General features: G+C 31.7%; 1 protein-coding gene across 1 annotated transcript in view; it reads right to left on the reverse strand.

Moving 5' to 3' along the window:
- The window catches only part of LOC127537971 (solute carrier organic anion transporter family member 1B3-like), a 76,435-nt gene that overhangs the window by 46,598 nt on the left and 12,586 nt on the right, over positions 1-17,251 (reverse strand). The window contains exons 2-4 of the mRNA XM_051961390.1: positions 9,996-10,136; positions 7,894-8,035; positions 7,011-7,143 (exon numbers count right to left, since the gene is read on the reverse strand). Coding sequence (XP_051817350.1) covers positions 7,011-7,143; positions 7,894-8,035; positions 9,996-10,112 — 392 coding nt within the window. The 5' untranslated portion in view covers positions 10,113-10,136. The remainder of the gene's footprint in view (positions 1-7,010; positions 7,144-7,893; positions 8,036-9,995; positions 10,137-17,251) is intronic.

Consider the following 17,251-nt stretch of genomic DNA (forward strand, 5'->3'; position numbering starts at 1 on the left):
TGATAGAGAGTAGACAGGTACTTGCCTAAGTTCTTCCTTGCTTATCTCAGAATTAACAGCAGATCAAACCAGTGAATGGGTTTTGGAGTGGCAGAACCCACAAATATTTGGAGTATAACAAATTACCAGCAGAAGATATTTTGGAAGAACTTCAGAAAAAGTTTGTCTGAATTTGGTAGGGGGGATGCAGCCCAGTGCAAGTGCAGCACAGGGAAGCCCAGAGAAAACATAATTCAATGTGCAAAAGGAATCTAGTGCAAAGCTCTCAGCCAAAATACAGTAGCATTTGCTGCTTTGTCCTGATTGAGAAGCCAGTGGATCAGCAGATAAGCTGTGAGTGACGCAACACAACTACAGAAGAAAAATAGTGAGCCCCTGAACCCTGGTATAACAAATGAGACTTGGTCAGGTCTACGCAAAATGGGAAAGAAGCTGGCAGAGCTGATTCCAGGACAGTGTGAAGCCACTGTAATCTGTGGAGGAAATTTGAGAATATCTTTCCTTTGTCCTAAGAGCAGACCTTAAAAAAAGTATAAATAAACAAAGAAGAGCTCTAACAAGAGATAGCTATTATGGAGATAGGGAAATACAGATTCAAATCCCGATGAGACTAAAGGCAAAAGATCTCCAGATAAAGCTTCAAAGGTGATATAAGTTCTCCAACTCAAAAAGGTCTCTTGGAAGTATTCAAAAAGAATCTTTAAAAAAAGAAGAAAAATGGGGAAAGAAAATGAGAGCTTTGGAAAAGGAAACACAGAAATTGTCTGAAGAAAACAATTCCTCAAAAAATAGATTTGGCAAAATGGAAAAAGAAAACAATTCCTTGAAAAACAGTATTGATGAAATGGAAAAAGAGAACAACCGTCTAAAAGTAGAACTGGCAAAATGGGGGGGAGGGGTGGATCCAATGAATAAAACAACTCATTTAAAAGTTCAATCAGACAAATTCAAAAGGAAATTTAAAAAGAGTTAACTGAAGAAAATAATTCACTAATAATTAGAATTGAACAAATGGAAATGAATGACTCAATGAGACATCAAGAATCAATCAAACAAACCAAAAAATAAAAAAAAAAAGAATGGGGAAAAGTGGGAAAATATCTCATTAGATAAACAAGTGAACTGAAAAATAGGTTGAAGAGAGAGACTCTAAGAATTATTGGGTTACCTGAAAACCACCATGAAAAAAAGCCTAGATAATATCTTTGAAAAAATAACTCAAGGAAACTACCCTGATGATTTAGAATAAGAGGATAAAATAGCCATTGAAAGAACACATTGATTACCTCCTTAAAAAAATCCAAAATACCAACTCCAAGGAATATTGTAGGTAAATTCCAGAATTATCGGATCAAGGAGAAAATACCACAAGCAGCCAGAAAGAAACAATTCAGTTTGAGGAACTACAACCAGGATTACTCAGGACCTTGCAGCTTCCACTTTAAAGGATTGAAGGGCCTGAAATATGATATTTCAGAGGGCAAGGGAATTTGGACTTCAGCCAAAATCAACTACCTAGTATAACTAAGCATTATCTTTCAGGGGAAAAGATTAACATTCAATGAAATAGGGGATTTTCAATTATTTTTGATGAAAAGACCAGAGCTGAAGAGAAAAATTGATTTTCAAATACAGAACTTAAGAGAAGCATAAAAAAGTAAAAAGGGAATAAAACTATGTTTTTAAAGGTTAAAATGTTTACATTCCTTTTTGGGAAGATGGCATGTATAAAACCTGAAATCTATATCTTTGTTAGGCATATACTTAGAGAGTATAGATTTAATTTGACTTTATTGTGATAATATAAAAAAGAAACTAAGAGTGGAAAAGTGATTGTAGAAGAAAATTAAAAAGGAAGTGAAATCTGGTAAATTACATGACATGAAAAGGCAAAAAGACCTATTACAGTTGAGAGAATGAAGGGAGAGGATAAGCATTGTTTGAACCTTAATCTTGTTGAATTTGGCTCAAAGAGAGAATATCAGACAAATGTAGCTTTAGATAGGAAATTGTCTCACCTTATTGGAAAATAGGAGGGGAAAGAGGAAAGGAAAGAGGTAGGCTAATAGAGAGGAGAATGGAAGTAAAAGGGAAAAGGCATAAGAAAGGGGAAGCAGTGTAAAAGAGGTGGGAAGATTGAGGGAGATGGTGGTCGGAAGCAAAGCATTGATGAGGCAGGAAGGGGCAAAGGAAAGAAAAAAATATAACTTGGGAAAATAAGATGATGGGAAATACAAAGTTAGTCATTTGAAATGTGAATGTGAATGGGATCAACTCTCCCATAAAATGGAAGTAGATGGCAGACTGGATTAAAAACCAGAATCCTACAATATGTTGTTTACAAGAAACACATTTAAGGGAGAGTTAAGGTAAAAGACTACAATAGAATTTAATAGGCTTCATCTGCATTGAAAAAAAATAAGGATAGTGATTCTGAAATCAGATCAGATCCTGACCAAAAATAAATCAAATTAAGAGATAAGGAAGGTATATTTTGTTAAAGGTTACCATAGATAATGAAGTAATATAAATATTAAATATATATGCATCAAGTGGTATAGCATCCAAATTCCTAGAGGAGAAATTAAGAGAACTGAATGAAGAAATAGACAGGAAACTATATTAGTGGAGGGATCTCAACTTTTCTCTCTCAGAACTAGATAAATCAAATGACAAAATAAGAAAGAAGTTAAGGAGGTAAACAGAATTTTTATAAAAGCTAGTTATGATATACCTGTGGAGAAAACTTTTCTCTCAGTGATATATGGAACCTACACAAAAATTAACCATTAATTAGGGCATAAAAATATTGAAATCAAATGCAAAAAGATAGAAATAATAAATTCATAATTTCCAAGCCATGGTGTAATAAATATTACATTTAACAAAGAGCCAGAGAAAAACTGATCAAAAATTAATTGGAAATTAAATAATCTAATCCTAAAAAATAAGTGGATGAAGCAACAAATCATAGACAATCACTTCATCCAAGAGAATTACAATAATGGGAAAACATACTAAAATTTATAGGATGCAGCCAAAGCAATTCTTAGGAGAAATTTTATCTCTCTAGATGCCTAATGGCATAAAATAGAAAAAGAGAAGATCAATGAATTGGGCATGCAACTGAAAAAGATAGGGGGGAAAAAAACAAATTAAAAATTCTCAAATAAATACCAAATTTGAAATTCTGAAAATAAAAGGGGAGATTAAAATTGAAAGTAAGAAAACTGTTGAACTAATAAAGAAAACTGAGAGATGGTTTTATGAAAAAAAAACCCACAAAATAGACAAACTTTTAGATAATTTGATTAGAAAAAGGAAAGAATAAAGGCAAATAGTATCAAAACTGAAAAGGGTAAATTTTTCACCAATTAAGAGGAAATTAAAGAAATAATTAAGAGCTATTTTGTTCAACTATATCACTAAATCTGATAACCTAGGTGAAATTGGTGAACACTTACAAAATATAGATTGCTCACATTAACAGAGGAAAAAATAAATTTCTTAAATAGAAGCATTTTAGAAAAAGAAATTGAACAAGTTGTTAATCAACTCCCTAAGAAAAAATCTCCAGAGCCAGATAAATTTACAAATTCTACCAAATATTTTAAAGATTAACTGCAATACTATATAAAATATTTGGAAAGGTGAGGAAAGAAGTAGTCCTATGAAATTCTTTTTATGACACAGATATGGTGCTGATACCTAAATCAGGTAGGGTCAAAACAGAGAAAGAAAATAATGGATCAATTTTCCAGATGAATATTGATGTAAAAATCTTTAAAAAGATATTTTAAATGATTACAGCAAATTATAAACAGGATAATACACTATGATCAAGAAGAATTAACACCAGAAATCCAGGAGTGGTTCAATATTAGGAAAACTATTAGCATAAATACTACATCAATAACTGAACTAACAGAAATTAAATCATTATCTCAAAAGATGCAGAAAAAAACATTGCTGGAAAAACTGGAAAATAGCATAGGAGAAAAGAGGCATTGACTAACATCTAACAACTAACACCCTATATCAAAATAAGGTCTAAATAGGTTCATGATTTAGATGTAAAAGGTGATACTATAAGCAAATTAGGAGAACAAGGAATAATCTACCTCTTAGAACTGCAGAGAAGGAAGGAATTTATGTCTAAAAAAAAAGAAATAGAAAACATTATGAAATGCAAAATGAATAATTTTGATTATATTACTTTAAAAAGTTTTTGTACAAACAAAATCAAGAGAGGCAAGATTAGAAGGAAAACAGAAAACTGGGAAAATGTTTTTACATCCAAGGGTACTGATATAAAGTCCTCATTTATAAAATATATAGAGAACTGACTGAAATTCATACGAATACAAAGCATTCTGCAATTGATAATTGGTCAAAGGATATGAAAAGACAATTTTCAGGTAAAGAAATTAATACCATTCCTTGTCATATGAAAAAAAATGCTCAAAATCAGTATTTATCAGAGAAATGAAAAGTAAGACAACTCTGCGGCTACTACTACTACATACCTCTCAGAATGACTAAGATGATAGGAAAAGATAATGGTAAATATTGGAAAGGGTGTGAGAAAATCAAGACACTAGTACATTTTTAATGGAGTTGTGAACTGATCCAACTATTAGGGAGAGCAATTTGGAACTATGCCCAAAGGGCTATCAAACTCTGTATTCCCTTTGTTGCAGCAGCATTACTACTAGGTTTGTGTCCCAAAGAGATCATTAAAAAGGGCAAAGGAAGCACATATGCAAAAATGTTTGTAGCAGACCTTTTTGTGTGGCAAGGAATTGGAAATTAAGTGGATGTCAATCAGTTGGGGAATGGCTAAATAAGTTATGTTATATAATTGTTTTGAAATGTTATTTTTGTATAAGAAATGATTAGCAAGATGATTTTATAAAGGTCTGAAGAGACTTACATAAGTCTAAGTGAAGTAAATAGAACCAAGAGAACATTGTATACAGCAACAAGTTTATGTGATGATAAATTATAGTGTATATGGCTCTTTTCAATAATAGGTGATTCAGGCCAGACTTGTATTGGAAAGATCCATATACATCCAAAAATAGGACATCTGCATCCAGAATATGGGTCACAACATAGTGTTTTCACAATTTTTGTTGGGATTACTTATTGTCTAGAGGAGGCAGTGGAAGGAAGGGAAGGAAAAATATTTGGAACATAAGGTTTTGCAAGTGTGAATGTTGAAAACTGCATATATTTTGAAAATAAAAAGCTATTATTTAAAAAAAATAGTTCAGAACAGGTGGAGGACATAAGTTCTTACATATACAAGAACTTTAATGTCTACCAAAAACTAGAAGATTAGAGAAATTATCACATATGTGGAATTGGAACAAAAGATTAAAAGGCAAAAAAGTTTCTCTACTTTATTTAGTAAATAATATGGCCCCAGAATTATTTTAGTAATATAGAGGGAAACATCAGAACTTACTCTTTGATTTTTTGGGAACACAAGGTAACACAGTAGATACAGTGCTGGGCCTGGCATTAGAAAGACTCATCTTTCTGAGGTGAAGCCTGATCTCAGACATTTACTATCTCTGTGACATTGGCAAGTCACTTCACCCTAACTGCCTCAGTTTGAGGGAATTTCTTCATCAGAAATTTCCCGCTCTAATGACATTATATATATTCTTAAAAATTAAATGTTTTGAAAATTGCTACATAGAAAATATTTAATTTGGAATTTAAAATACCCAGTATTAAGTCTGAACCTCAGCCATTTACCTTTTGTCCCAGATAACATATTGTAAGCTAGAAACAATATTCATTTAGTCAATTGATTTGGTTTCTCAAGTTTCCCTGAAACCTGGAAACTGAAAGTTTCCCCTCTCATTGGTAAAATTACCGATATCTAAATGCTGAAAAGAAATATACATTAAGTAGAAAGTTATAAACACCTCTTTAGTTAATACATGGTCAAAGGATATGAACAGATAATTTTCAGGTGGTGAAATTAAAGCCATCCAAAATCATTTAAAGAATGCTCTAAATCACTATAGATTAGAGAAAAGTCAATTAAAGTAACTCTGCAGTACCATACCTCTCAGATTAGCTAAAATGACAGAAAAAGATAATGATGCATATTGGAGTAGATGTGGGAAAATGGGTACACTAATACATTGTTGGTGGAATTGTGAAATAATTCAACCATTCTGGAAAGCAATTTGGAATTTTGCTTAAAGGGCTGTCAACCTATGCATACCCTTTGACCCAGCAGAGCCATTATTGGGTCTATATCTCAAAGATATCATAAAGGAGGGAAAAGGATCCATATGTTCAAAAATGTTTGTGACAGCTCTTTCTGTGATAGGAAATAATTGGAAAATTGGGGAATGGCTGAACAAGTTGTGGTATATGAAGGTATAGGCATATTATTGTTCTATAAAAATGATGAATGAGCTAATTTTAGAAAGGCTTGGAAAGATTTAGACAGAATGATGTATGAGTGAAATAAGCAGAACCAGGAATCCATTGTACACAATAACAGCAAGAATGTGTGATGATCAGCTAAGAAAGAGTTGGTTCTTTTTAGTATTTCAGTGATCCAAAGCAATCTAAATAGATTTTTGGATATAAAATGCCATCTGCATCCAGAAAAAAAGAACTATGGGGAGATTGAATGCAAAGTAACCCATGTTCAGTTCACTTCTTTCTCACCCCACCCCCCTCATGGTTTTTCCCTTTTGTTTTGCTTTTTCTCTCCCAACATCATTCATAAAGCAATGTGTATTAAAAATAAATACATTTTAAAAGTTTAAAATAAGAAAGTTATAAATATCTAATTCACTATTCTTCATAAGTTTTATGTAGGCTCTAAAAACATGTAAATACAAAAAAAATCCTAATCCACATTTTTTACAAATTTAGCTTTTTTTTTTTTTAATAGAAACTGCTTTGCAGTAAGCCTAAAGATTTTGGCATCCTAAGGCTGTATTTAAAGGTTATTTTTATAATTGCTTAATACTTACTATTCCATGAAGAAATGAGGCAATGAGGATAAAATACTTCCAGTTCCCATAATGAAACACCCAATTCCAATTACTCTTGGTATATGTAATTTGGCTCCAAAATGACTTACCAACGTAATCAATAGCAAATTGCCTAGAAGAAAGGTAATTGAATTTTAATATAAGGCAATTCATGAAATATAGTATGTCTTGAAACCCTACTCAATGTAGGGCTGTTACTTTGGTCAGCACTAAAGGAACACTGATGAAATACAAAATATGGTGACTATTTTTTTCATCTACAAGTATTTCTTCACCCAGTTGAGGACATAGAACTTACACAGATGAAGCAAATCTCATTCTAAGTATAATAATATTACATAATCAAAGATCAGATCAGGGAGAAGTTATTAAGAAAATAAAACTGGGAAATATGAAACTTAAGAAAAAGGAAAGATAATAAGCAAAGTTTCATGCAAAAAAGACAATATGAACAGGACATTACTTTTTTGTAGGGGCCTATTAGTTCAACTGATTGAGATGAACAAGATATGGCTGGACAATAATCAGTCATATCTGGTTAAAGTATGATGGGATAATACACAAAATCAGAGGTAGCAATGAGGAACAATGGAACAATATATTGTTTGAAACAGTTTCTTCAGTTTTTAGAGTAAAAATAAAACCTCCTAAGGGATTTGAGTTGACTTGTTCAGAGGTCTGAGACAGCAGTTGCTTATTTGCATATCAGGAGCTATAGAAAGATCAGAGGAAGAGAAAGAAATCAGGAGAGGAAAAAAAATTATAAGACACTATTCAAAATTAGACAACACATAATTGGTTAAAGTTCTTTCTCTTTTCAAGAACTGATGGGTCCTACCAATTTTAATTAAATCAAAATTACCTATTTCAAAGCTTCCATCAATTAAACCAGCTTTAGATGTTGTTATGCCAAATCTTCTTTCTATATGAGTGATGGAACTTTTCAAGAAAACTGCCATTAATGCTTTGGAAAAAAAGCAGCAGATAAGGGCAACCATGAATATCTGTGCAAAGTATAAAATGGAAAGGAAAATATGTTTGAATAAAACTCAGAAGAGTTTCTGTGTTTGCATACATTAACTTATCTTTACCTCTCAAAATAATAGCATTCATTTTTAAGGCATGTTCACTGTTCTGGTCTACTCTCATCCTTACTCAGAAAGAGCCCCTGCTGCCTTGGAGGTACATTTGTTACTGCTAATCCCTTGTGACTGTAAGCAATACTACTCTCTAGGTCCCTACGTGCTTTATGACTACATGGACCTTTTCTTGTTCTTCTCTGCAGTGGAATCTCTCTGTCTTGAGAGCTTCTGAAGCTGTTGCTGCTTCTGTAACTACAAAATTCACTACCAGTGATAGACTCACAGGGATTCTAGACTGACTCTTACCTCAGTGTCTCAGAAATCTTCTTCCAAGATTCTAAGTTTTCTTGCATTGGTATATCTCACTCTGGCCTTTTGTTATTTGTGTTATTACAGAATTTGAGATATGATATTATTTTAAAATTGAAAGGAAATATTGGGAGAGTTCAGTTGTACTGCTTCTTCTACTATGACATTATAGCTCCTCCTTCCCAAATCCACTAGATCAATTATGATTTTTGTAACTCCATCACATTGCTCCTTCTAAAACTGCTTTCCTTCCCCCTCCCATATGGGATAGAACTCTGCCATTGATATTATATTTCCATTCCCTGATGGACTTAATCCACTAAATTTTGTAACTCCTGCCTTGGGCTTGAGCTGTCTTGATTGATAACTGAGAGAAAACTCAACTAGTCTCAATTTAGCTGACCTCAGACTAGAGTAGGCTTTATATCACATTCCACCATTCAATCTGCTGAATGCGCAATCTGCATAAAGTGTCTACCACCAGACTAGAACTTCCTTTCAGGGGACCCACTGCCCTGTATGTGTTGTTTGTAATTATTAGTTCAGCTATGAGGATAGGGACTGTTTCACTTTTATACCTATATCTCCACTAACTAGAATAGTTGCTGATACATAGTAATGTGTTCATCACTTTTTTATTCCTTCATTCCATTATTCACTTCATGAATTAATTGATTGATTCATATAAGACAGGAAGTTTGTTGTGTCTAATCCAGCTATAGATATCTTGGAACCCCTAAATAAGGAGTGAACACAAAAAAATTTCTTATTTCTTCCTTGGTCCATTGCTGATCTTTCATTCAATCCCACTTTGGAGTCTGTAACATTCTTGTTTGGAGCACAAAATTTCTTCTTTGTGAGAGGATTCTGCTCCTATTAAGAAAATCTTAAGGATAATATGTATTGCATCTTTTTTGATAAGGTCAGTTTTTGCTTGAGTGAATAAAATCATCCAAAGACATCTTCAACTTGATCTATTAAAATAAAAAGGATCTTGAATTCCCCCTCAAAAATATCTTTTTTATTTTCTAAATATCAGCATAAATGCTTAATTTCAACTTTCTAATCTTAAATAACTCTAAATCTGTAGTCTAAGTAAAAAACCATCAGTGAATGGTTTCTAAGTCTATCTAAAAGTTCTGAAAAACATGTTACATTAAATTGAAATATGTTGGAGGATTTTGGAGTTTGGACACTTAGTTTAAATTAAGAATATAGTGGAAAGTTTCATTTCCACTCTACCCACTCCCCAAACCTAAGGTTTCACTACTCTAAAAAAGGTACAATCTGGTGACCCCTAATAATTCAATTAAATACTTTTTCTGCCTTAGTCTTAGAATTAATTTTATGGTCACAAGAGATTCAATAAATTGCCCAGGGTCCTATTGACAGGATGTTTCAGAGGTCAGACTTGAACCCAGAACTTCTGGACTCCTACACTAACTTTCAATTCACTCTGCAATATGCTTCTCCCAGAAAGTATCATTCTCTTTAATTATAATTATTTTTTTTTCTTTCAATTAAAATTAAAGGTATACTTATTTGTTTCCTGGAAGAATATAATCCATTGAACCTTAAAGCCATTGTTGCATTTTGCTTTTTCCTTGATGGATGAATCCACATTTGTTTGCGTAGGTGAATTTTGACTTGAGCCTTTGCTGGAATCTGAGATACTTGTTTCTGCTGCCATTTTTTCTTGTCTTAAAATTATTACCTGGAGAGGGAAGATACCATTTTATTATAATTTTAATGTGTGAAGGCAGAGAAATACTTTGGGGTTTCCCCAAACCCAGCTTGTGATACACTTCCATATATAATAATAACAACAAATATGAATACTGCATGGGATGTTTGACAACATCCAATCATACTCTTTAATTTTATAAATGAAAAACTAAGTCTCAGGTAAAGTGGCTTGAGTAGATCAGATAGATAATCTTACTAACATAGCTGGAATGAAACACAGCTTTTTCCCTGCTATTGCTGTAATTATTATCTCCATAACATTTTAAATGCCAAGAATTTCTGGAAAGGCTGCCATCTATTCAATACTTTTGTAGGGCCTACTTTGAAACAATTTGAGATAGAGAATAAACAGTGGGAAAGAACTTTGGTTTCTATTCCCAAATTTGTCAATACTTGTGTAACCTTGTACCACACACAACGGTACTTGATATCTTTGAGTCTACTTCCTCATCTGAAAAAATGATGAAGTTAGGTTAAATGAACTACTTCTAAGGTCACTTTCATATAAAATATAAGTTCATTAGGGACAGAGTCATATTTTTTTCTTTAACCCCAGTACCAAACATGGTGCTTTGCACACAGTGGGTAGATAATAAATGTTTGTTGAACAACATTAACTCCAGTTCTTGAATTTATCAAGAGATTTAAGGAAACTATAAAATTGCATGTCTTTCCTAGAGTAATGTATAATGGAGATAGAAAGACCATACCCGTACACAAGAAACAACAAAAAAAAAATCACAAAAATGTATAAATATGTTGAGTTACATAATGAAAGCTAGAATTCAGAGAAGGGGTGATCATTATTGGATAAAGTAGAGTTGATAGAGGAAATGGGACTTTAATTGGTCCTCAGCCTTTGGGTAAGATTTGAATAATTAGAAAAGAGGGAGGACACTGTGAACACTCAGAGTAGGACACTCAGAGGAAGACTGCACTGAAACTGTATCCATAATAGGCCCAAAGTGAAGTCCAAATAAATGCTAGTCAATATTGATTATTTTGATGCCCTTGATTTTCCAAGACTGCCAATCTTTTTTCAGACTGTATCGAACATAGGTTTTTTATTTACATATTGTTCCTATGTAACACTATGTATCACTAGCTTTATGCCTATAATGTTGCCTCACTCGCCAGCATATACACACTTTTCAACTTTTTGAATTCCTCCTCAGTTTTTAAAGTGCCAATTAAATATTCTCTCTCATCTCTTCTGAAGCTCTAGTTATCCCATTTAGTAAGCATTTTGTCTCCTTAGAGTTCTTGAAGCAATTTACTTGCAATTCTCAAATGAAGTTATTTATGTGTGTATGTGAAATAATGCCATACTAGATTGTGCCTATTATGCAGAAATTATCATATCTAACTATTTCCTTCTAGGCTTTATGCTTGGAAATCTATGAGTTACAAAGCTTTATTAAATAATTATTAAATGGAATTTAATCAAATGTGCATTTGTATGTATGTTCATAACACTGTGACTTTGATGAAGTCTCTTGACTTCATTTCCCATTTATGAAATAAGGAGGTTAGACATGATGAACCCTCAAGTTCTGCTTAATTCTTAAATTATATTATTATGCCTTTTGATTCTTGGCTATATTGGGAGAAGCAACAAAGGTGAAATGAGGGAAGGAAATTGGAAATTATTGGAAGGAAATATTGAAAGATGAGCAAATTGAAGAATAGGGCAATAAAGAATTGGTCCTGAATATTCTCATAATTTGTGAATTTTTTTAGTTTTTATTTTCACTTATAAATTCTTTTCTTCATCTCCTCCCCAAAATATTGAGAAGGCAAAAAAAATAAATATCTTATATATATATGTTAAATCACACAAAATATATTTCCACAGAAGACATCATGCAAGAACAATTAAAAAAAATAAGAGAAAACAAAATACACTTCAGTTTTCAGTCAGAGCCCATCAGTTTTATATCAGGAATTTTTCATCATGAGAAATGTGATGGATCACTGCATTGATGAGAAATGGTAAGCTGTTCAAAGTTGGTTATCATCAGTATATTGTGGTTACTTTTCACATTGTTCTCCTGCTTCTGAGCACCTCACTTTGAATCATTTTTATGTCTTTGCCTGAAAGATATTGAGGATAAAGAAAAGTGTGACCTTGTCCCTAACGAACTTACATTTTATATGGATGTGACCTTAGAAAGAGGTCACTAGAAATAGGTTTTTATGAAACCATGCCCTTAATCATTTTTATAGCCCAATAGTATTTTATCACAATCATATCCCTTTGCTTTTTAGCTCTCCTCAAATTAATGTGTATTCATCAGTTTCCACTGGACATAATTTTCTAATTCTCTTTCACCACAAAAAGATGTCATAGATAATTTTGTAAATATGGATCCTTTTCCTTTTCTTTGATCTCTTTGGGAAACAGATCAGAAGTGGTATTGCTAGATCAGCAGTTCCAAATTTTTCTCCAAAATTTTTGGAGCTGTTCACAGCTCTACCAAGAGTAACTTAATTTATCTATTTTCCTTCTATCCCTTCCAACATTTTTCATGTTTCTTTTCTGTCATTGTAGCCAAGCTGATAGGTGTGAAATAATATCTCAAAGTTGTTTAATTCCCATTTTCCTATTTATTAGGGTTATAGAACTTTATTTCCTTATTTATGGCTCTGATTTCTTCTGACAATTGTTAATCAATAAATTCGAAAGGAAATGTTTTTTATTTGTATAGATTTGGTTCTGTTTCCTACATATTTGAGAAATGAAATTTTTTTTGGAACATTTACTGTTAATTTTTTCCTCAGTTTTTGATTCTCTTCTAATTTTGGCTGCACTGGTTTCGTGCAAAATCTTTTTTAAATTTTGTCTAATCAAAATATACAGTTTTCTTCCTGTGAATATCAGTCTTTTATTTGGCTACAAATTCTTCCCCTATTTATAGATATAAGTAATTTTTTCCTGCTGTAGTAATTTGTTCATGGTGTTACCATTTATGTCTAAATCATGTATCCATTTTGACCTTGTCTTGGTACATTTGATCTATATCTAATTTCTGTCAAATTATTTTCCAGTTGTCACAACAGGTTTTATTAAGTAGTTAAATCTTGATCCATTGGCTGGGATCATTGGGTTTATCAAACACTTTAATTTAAAACAAATTAATTTACTGTTCTCAGTTGCTTCTTCATATTGTATGCCTAATCTATTTCACTATTTTTTCTAGAACCAAATTGTTTAGATGATTATTGCTTTGTAGTATAGCTTGAGATTTGCTATTGTTAGACTCCATCCTCCACATTATTTCATTAAATGCCTAAGTATTCTTGACCATTTGTCCTTCCAAATGAATTTTCCAATATTTTATTCAATCACTACAAAATAATCTTTAGTTCATTAAATTGCTTTGATTTCTATGTTCATTAAAATTAAATCTCAGTTTTCATAGTTTGTTCCTGATTTTCATTTATTCTATAATACATAATATAATCTCATATAAATTACATTTTAAGAATATAGTCTACATTTTTAAAGACAGATTACATTTATTAGATAAATAGTATGCAATATATAAGAAGGCATGGATGGTTTGTGATCTGTTTGAATGCATATCAATGAGATCACATATAGAGGCAATGAAGAATTTAAATGTGTAAAAATAATTTTCTGTATGTATATTCACGTGTATCTACTTTAATATTTGGTCCAGATATGTGAAATCACATCTGCCTATGTTGTCTAGTAAGAAAATTCTATTAATATAGAAAGTTGCCTGGGAACTAGGAGATTAAATGACTTCCAGTGTCACATAGTGGGGATTAGAAATGACATGAACTCAGTGTTTCTTACTCCAAAGAAAGTATAGCCAGTGTACATTGTGGATTCTTAAAGTTCCTGAAGTGCATGTATGCAGATTGATAAATAGTTGCAAGGTGAAAGAGAGGCAGGAAAAGAGTTGGGCATAGATATTGTAGAAAGAATGATATACAATACCGATTTAATGGGCTAACATTCATGCATATACTTTCCAATATGTATGTATATAAGTATTCACATATGTTCAAGCCTATAAGTTTTACATATCTGTATTTATATCTATTGATCAATTCATTATTAATCATTTAATAAACACATGCAAATGCTGGGAGGCATGCCAGATATTGAAATACAAAGAAAACACTGAATACAGTTTTCATTTGAGGAGTTTACACCCTATTTGAAAAAAAGAAGCATTGTGCTTGTTTTAAATATTCTCTGCATTTTTTTTTGTTTGTGTAAAAACTTTTTAATTTAATGTAATCAAAGTTGTCCATTTTATATTCCATAATGTTGTCAAGTTTTTTTTTTTTGGGGGGGGAAGGTTGGACATAAATTCTATCCTTCTCCAAAGATATGATAGGTAAACTATTGCTTGCTCTACTTATTTGCTTATAATAGCATCCTTTATGATCAAATCATGTGCCGATTTTGATTTTATTTTTGTATGGGGTATGACACATACTTCCATGCTGAATTTCTGACATGTAATTTTCCAGTTTTCCCAGAAATTTTTGTGAATTAGTGAATTCTTATCCCAGAAGCTGGAGCTTTACTGTTTATCAAACATTAGATTACTATAGCCCTTGATTATTGTGTCATATGTATCTAACCTATTCCAATGATATACCATTCTATTCTTATTACCATATGTTTTTGATGACTGCTACTTTATAATAGAGTTTTAGAACTGGCACTTCTCTGTTACCATCCTTTCTGTTTTTTCCCCCACTAATTTCCTTGATATTCTTGACCTTTTGTTCTTCCAAATGAATTTTGCATTATTTTACCTAGCTCTATAAAATAATTTTTGATAGTTTGATTGGTATGGCACACAATAAGTAGACAAATTTTTATCCAGGACTATGCCTGAGCAAATGACATTTTTCTAATTGTTTAGAATTTACTTCATATTGTGGGAAAAATGTTATTTTAATCATCTTTATATAATTCCTGGATTTGTTTTGACAGGTAGACACCCAAATGTTTTATTTTGTCTATAGTTACTTTAAATGGAACTTCTCTTTTTATCTCTTGCTGCTGGGTTTTCTCAGTAATACACAGAAATGTTGGGGGCTTTATTTTATATTCGGCAATTCTACTAAATCTGCTATTGTTTCAAGTTGGTTTTTGAATGATTCTCTAGGACTTTCTAAATATACCATCATTTCATATGCAAAGAATGACAATTTTAAATAATCATTACCCATTCTAATTCCCTTAATTTCTTTTTCTTTTCTTATTGCTAACACCCACATTTCTCATACAATGTTGAATAGTGGTGATAATGTTCCAACCTTAATCTTATTGGGAAGGCATCTAATTTCTCCCCATTATAATTAATACTTGCTGATGGTTTCAAATATATGTTGCTTATCATTTTAAGGAAAATTCCCTTTATTCCTATATTCTCTAGTGTGTTTTTAATAGGAATGGGGACCGTATTTTGTCAAAAGCTTTTTCTGCATCTATTGAGATTATCATGTGATTTTTGTTTGTTTTGTTATTGATATGGTCGATTATGCCAGTAGTTTTCCTCATGTTGAACCAGCCCTGCATTTCTATTATAAATCCTACTTAGTCGTAGGGTATTATATTAAAATTTTTATTAAATATTCAATCTTTGTTAATATTTTATTTTGAAATTTTGTATCAATATTCATTTGGGAGATTATTCTATAATTTTCTTTTTCTGTTTTGACTCTTCCTAGTTTAGGTATAAATACCATATTTGTATCATAGAAGGAATTTGACAAGACTTTTACTTTATCTATCTTTCCAAACAGTTTGCGAAGTATTGGAATTGTTCTTTAAATGTTTGGTAGATTTGACTCATAAATCCATCTGATTCCGGAGATTTTTCATAGGGAATTCATTAATAACTTGTTAATTTTTTTTTCAAAAAGAGGACTATTTACATAATTTATTTCCTCTTCTGTTAATCTGGGCAATTTGTATTTTTGAAAATATTCATACATTTCAATTAGATTGCCAGATTTGTTGGCATACATCTGGGCAAAATAACTCCAAATTATTGATTAATTTTTTTTTATTGGTGGTAAGTTCACCTTTTTAATTTTTTATGTTCATATTTAACTTTTTTCTTTCCTTTTTCTAATCAAAGTATATATATATATAATCACCTCTCCTTCTAGACTTGTGCATCAGGGAGTTTGAAAAAAGATGCCCTCAATACTAAAAAAGAAGAATAGAGAAGACATGTATTCTGGAAGTGAGGATATCATCCAGGTCTCTTTTAGTGCCAAAAGATGAGGTAAATATGAAAAGAAAAATCTAAGATAAAGCAAAGTTTATTTAAAAATATAGATATGCATATGTAATTGGCATCTTCCTAAGTCAGAAGAGTTTTGAATATAGAAATATGTTCTATATTCAATAAAAAAAAATGTCTCTAGTTTTGAGGATCAATTCAGAAAGAGCAATTAATTAACAAGAATTTATTAAGTTCTTATTATACTTAGATACTATGTTAAGTATTATCCTTAGATACTATGTTAAGCACTAGGAAGTCAGTGAAAAAACAAAAACACTCCATGTTACAAAAAATTTATAAACTCTTGGGGAAGGCAACATATCTAAACTATAACCTCCCTATTCCAATTTATTCTCTATTCAACCACGAATGGAATTTTCCTAAAATGCTGGTCTCCATATGTCACACACACCTCTTAATCAACTTTAGTGGCTTTGTCTTTCCTCTAACAACAAATATACAATTCTCTGTTTAGGCTTCAAAGCTTAAAAATCTTTAAATAACTTTACAGTATTCTTATACCTTACTCCCCAACTTGTGCTCTTCAGTCCAGTGATACTAGTCTCCTTACTTTTTCTTAAACAGCACATCCAATCTTTTGTCTTCAGGTATTTTCTCTGGCTATATTGCAATGAGGGTATTGTTTCATAGGATACATGTACTAGAGTAACATATAAAATGATTGTAAAAGTGCAAAGGGTCCAGGTGGGAGAAAGTTTTAAACTCCAAAAAGGAAAAAAAAAATGTTAAATATATTCCTGAAAGGGACAGGAAGGCTCTGGAATTCATTGAACAGGGT

This window comes from Antechinus flavipes, chromosome 5 (assembly GCF_016432865.1).
Source record: "Antechinus flavipes isolate AdamAnt ecotype Samford, QLD, Australia chromosome 5, AdamAnt_v2, whole genome shotgun sequence".
Classification (NCBI taxonomy): Eukaryota; Metazoa; Chordata; class Mammalia; order Dasyuromorphia; family Dasyuridae; genus Antechinus; species Antechinus flavipes.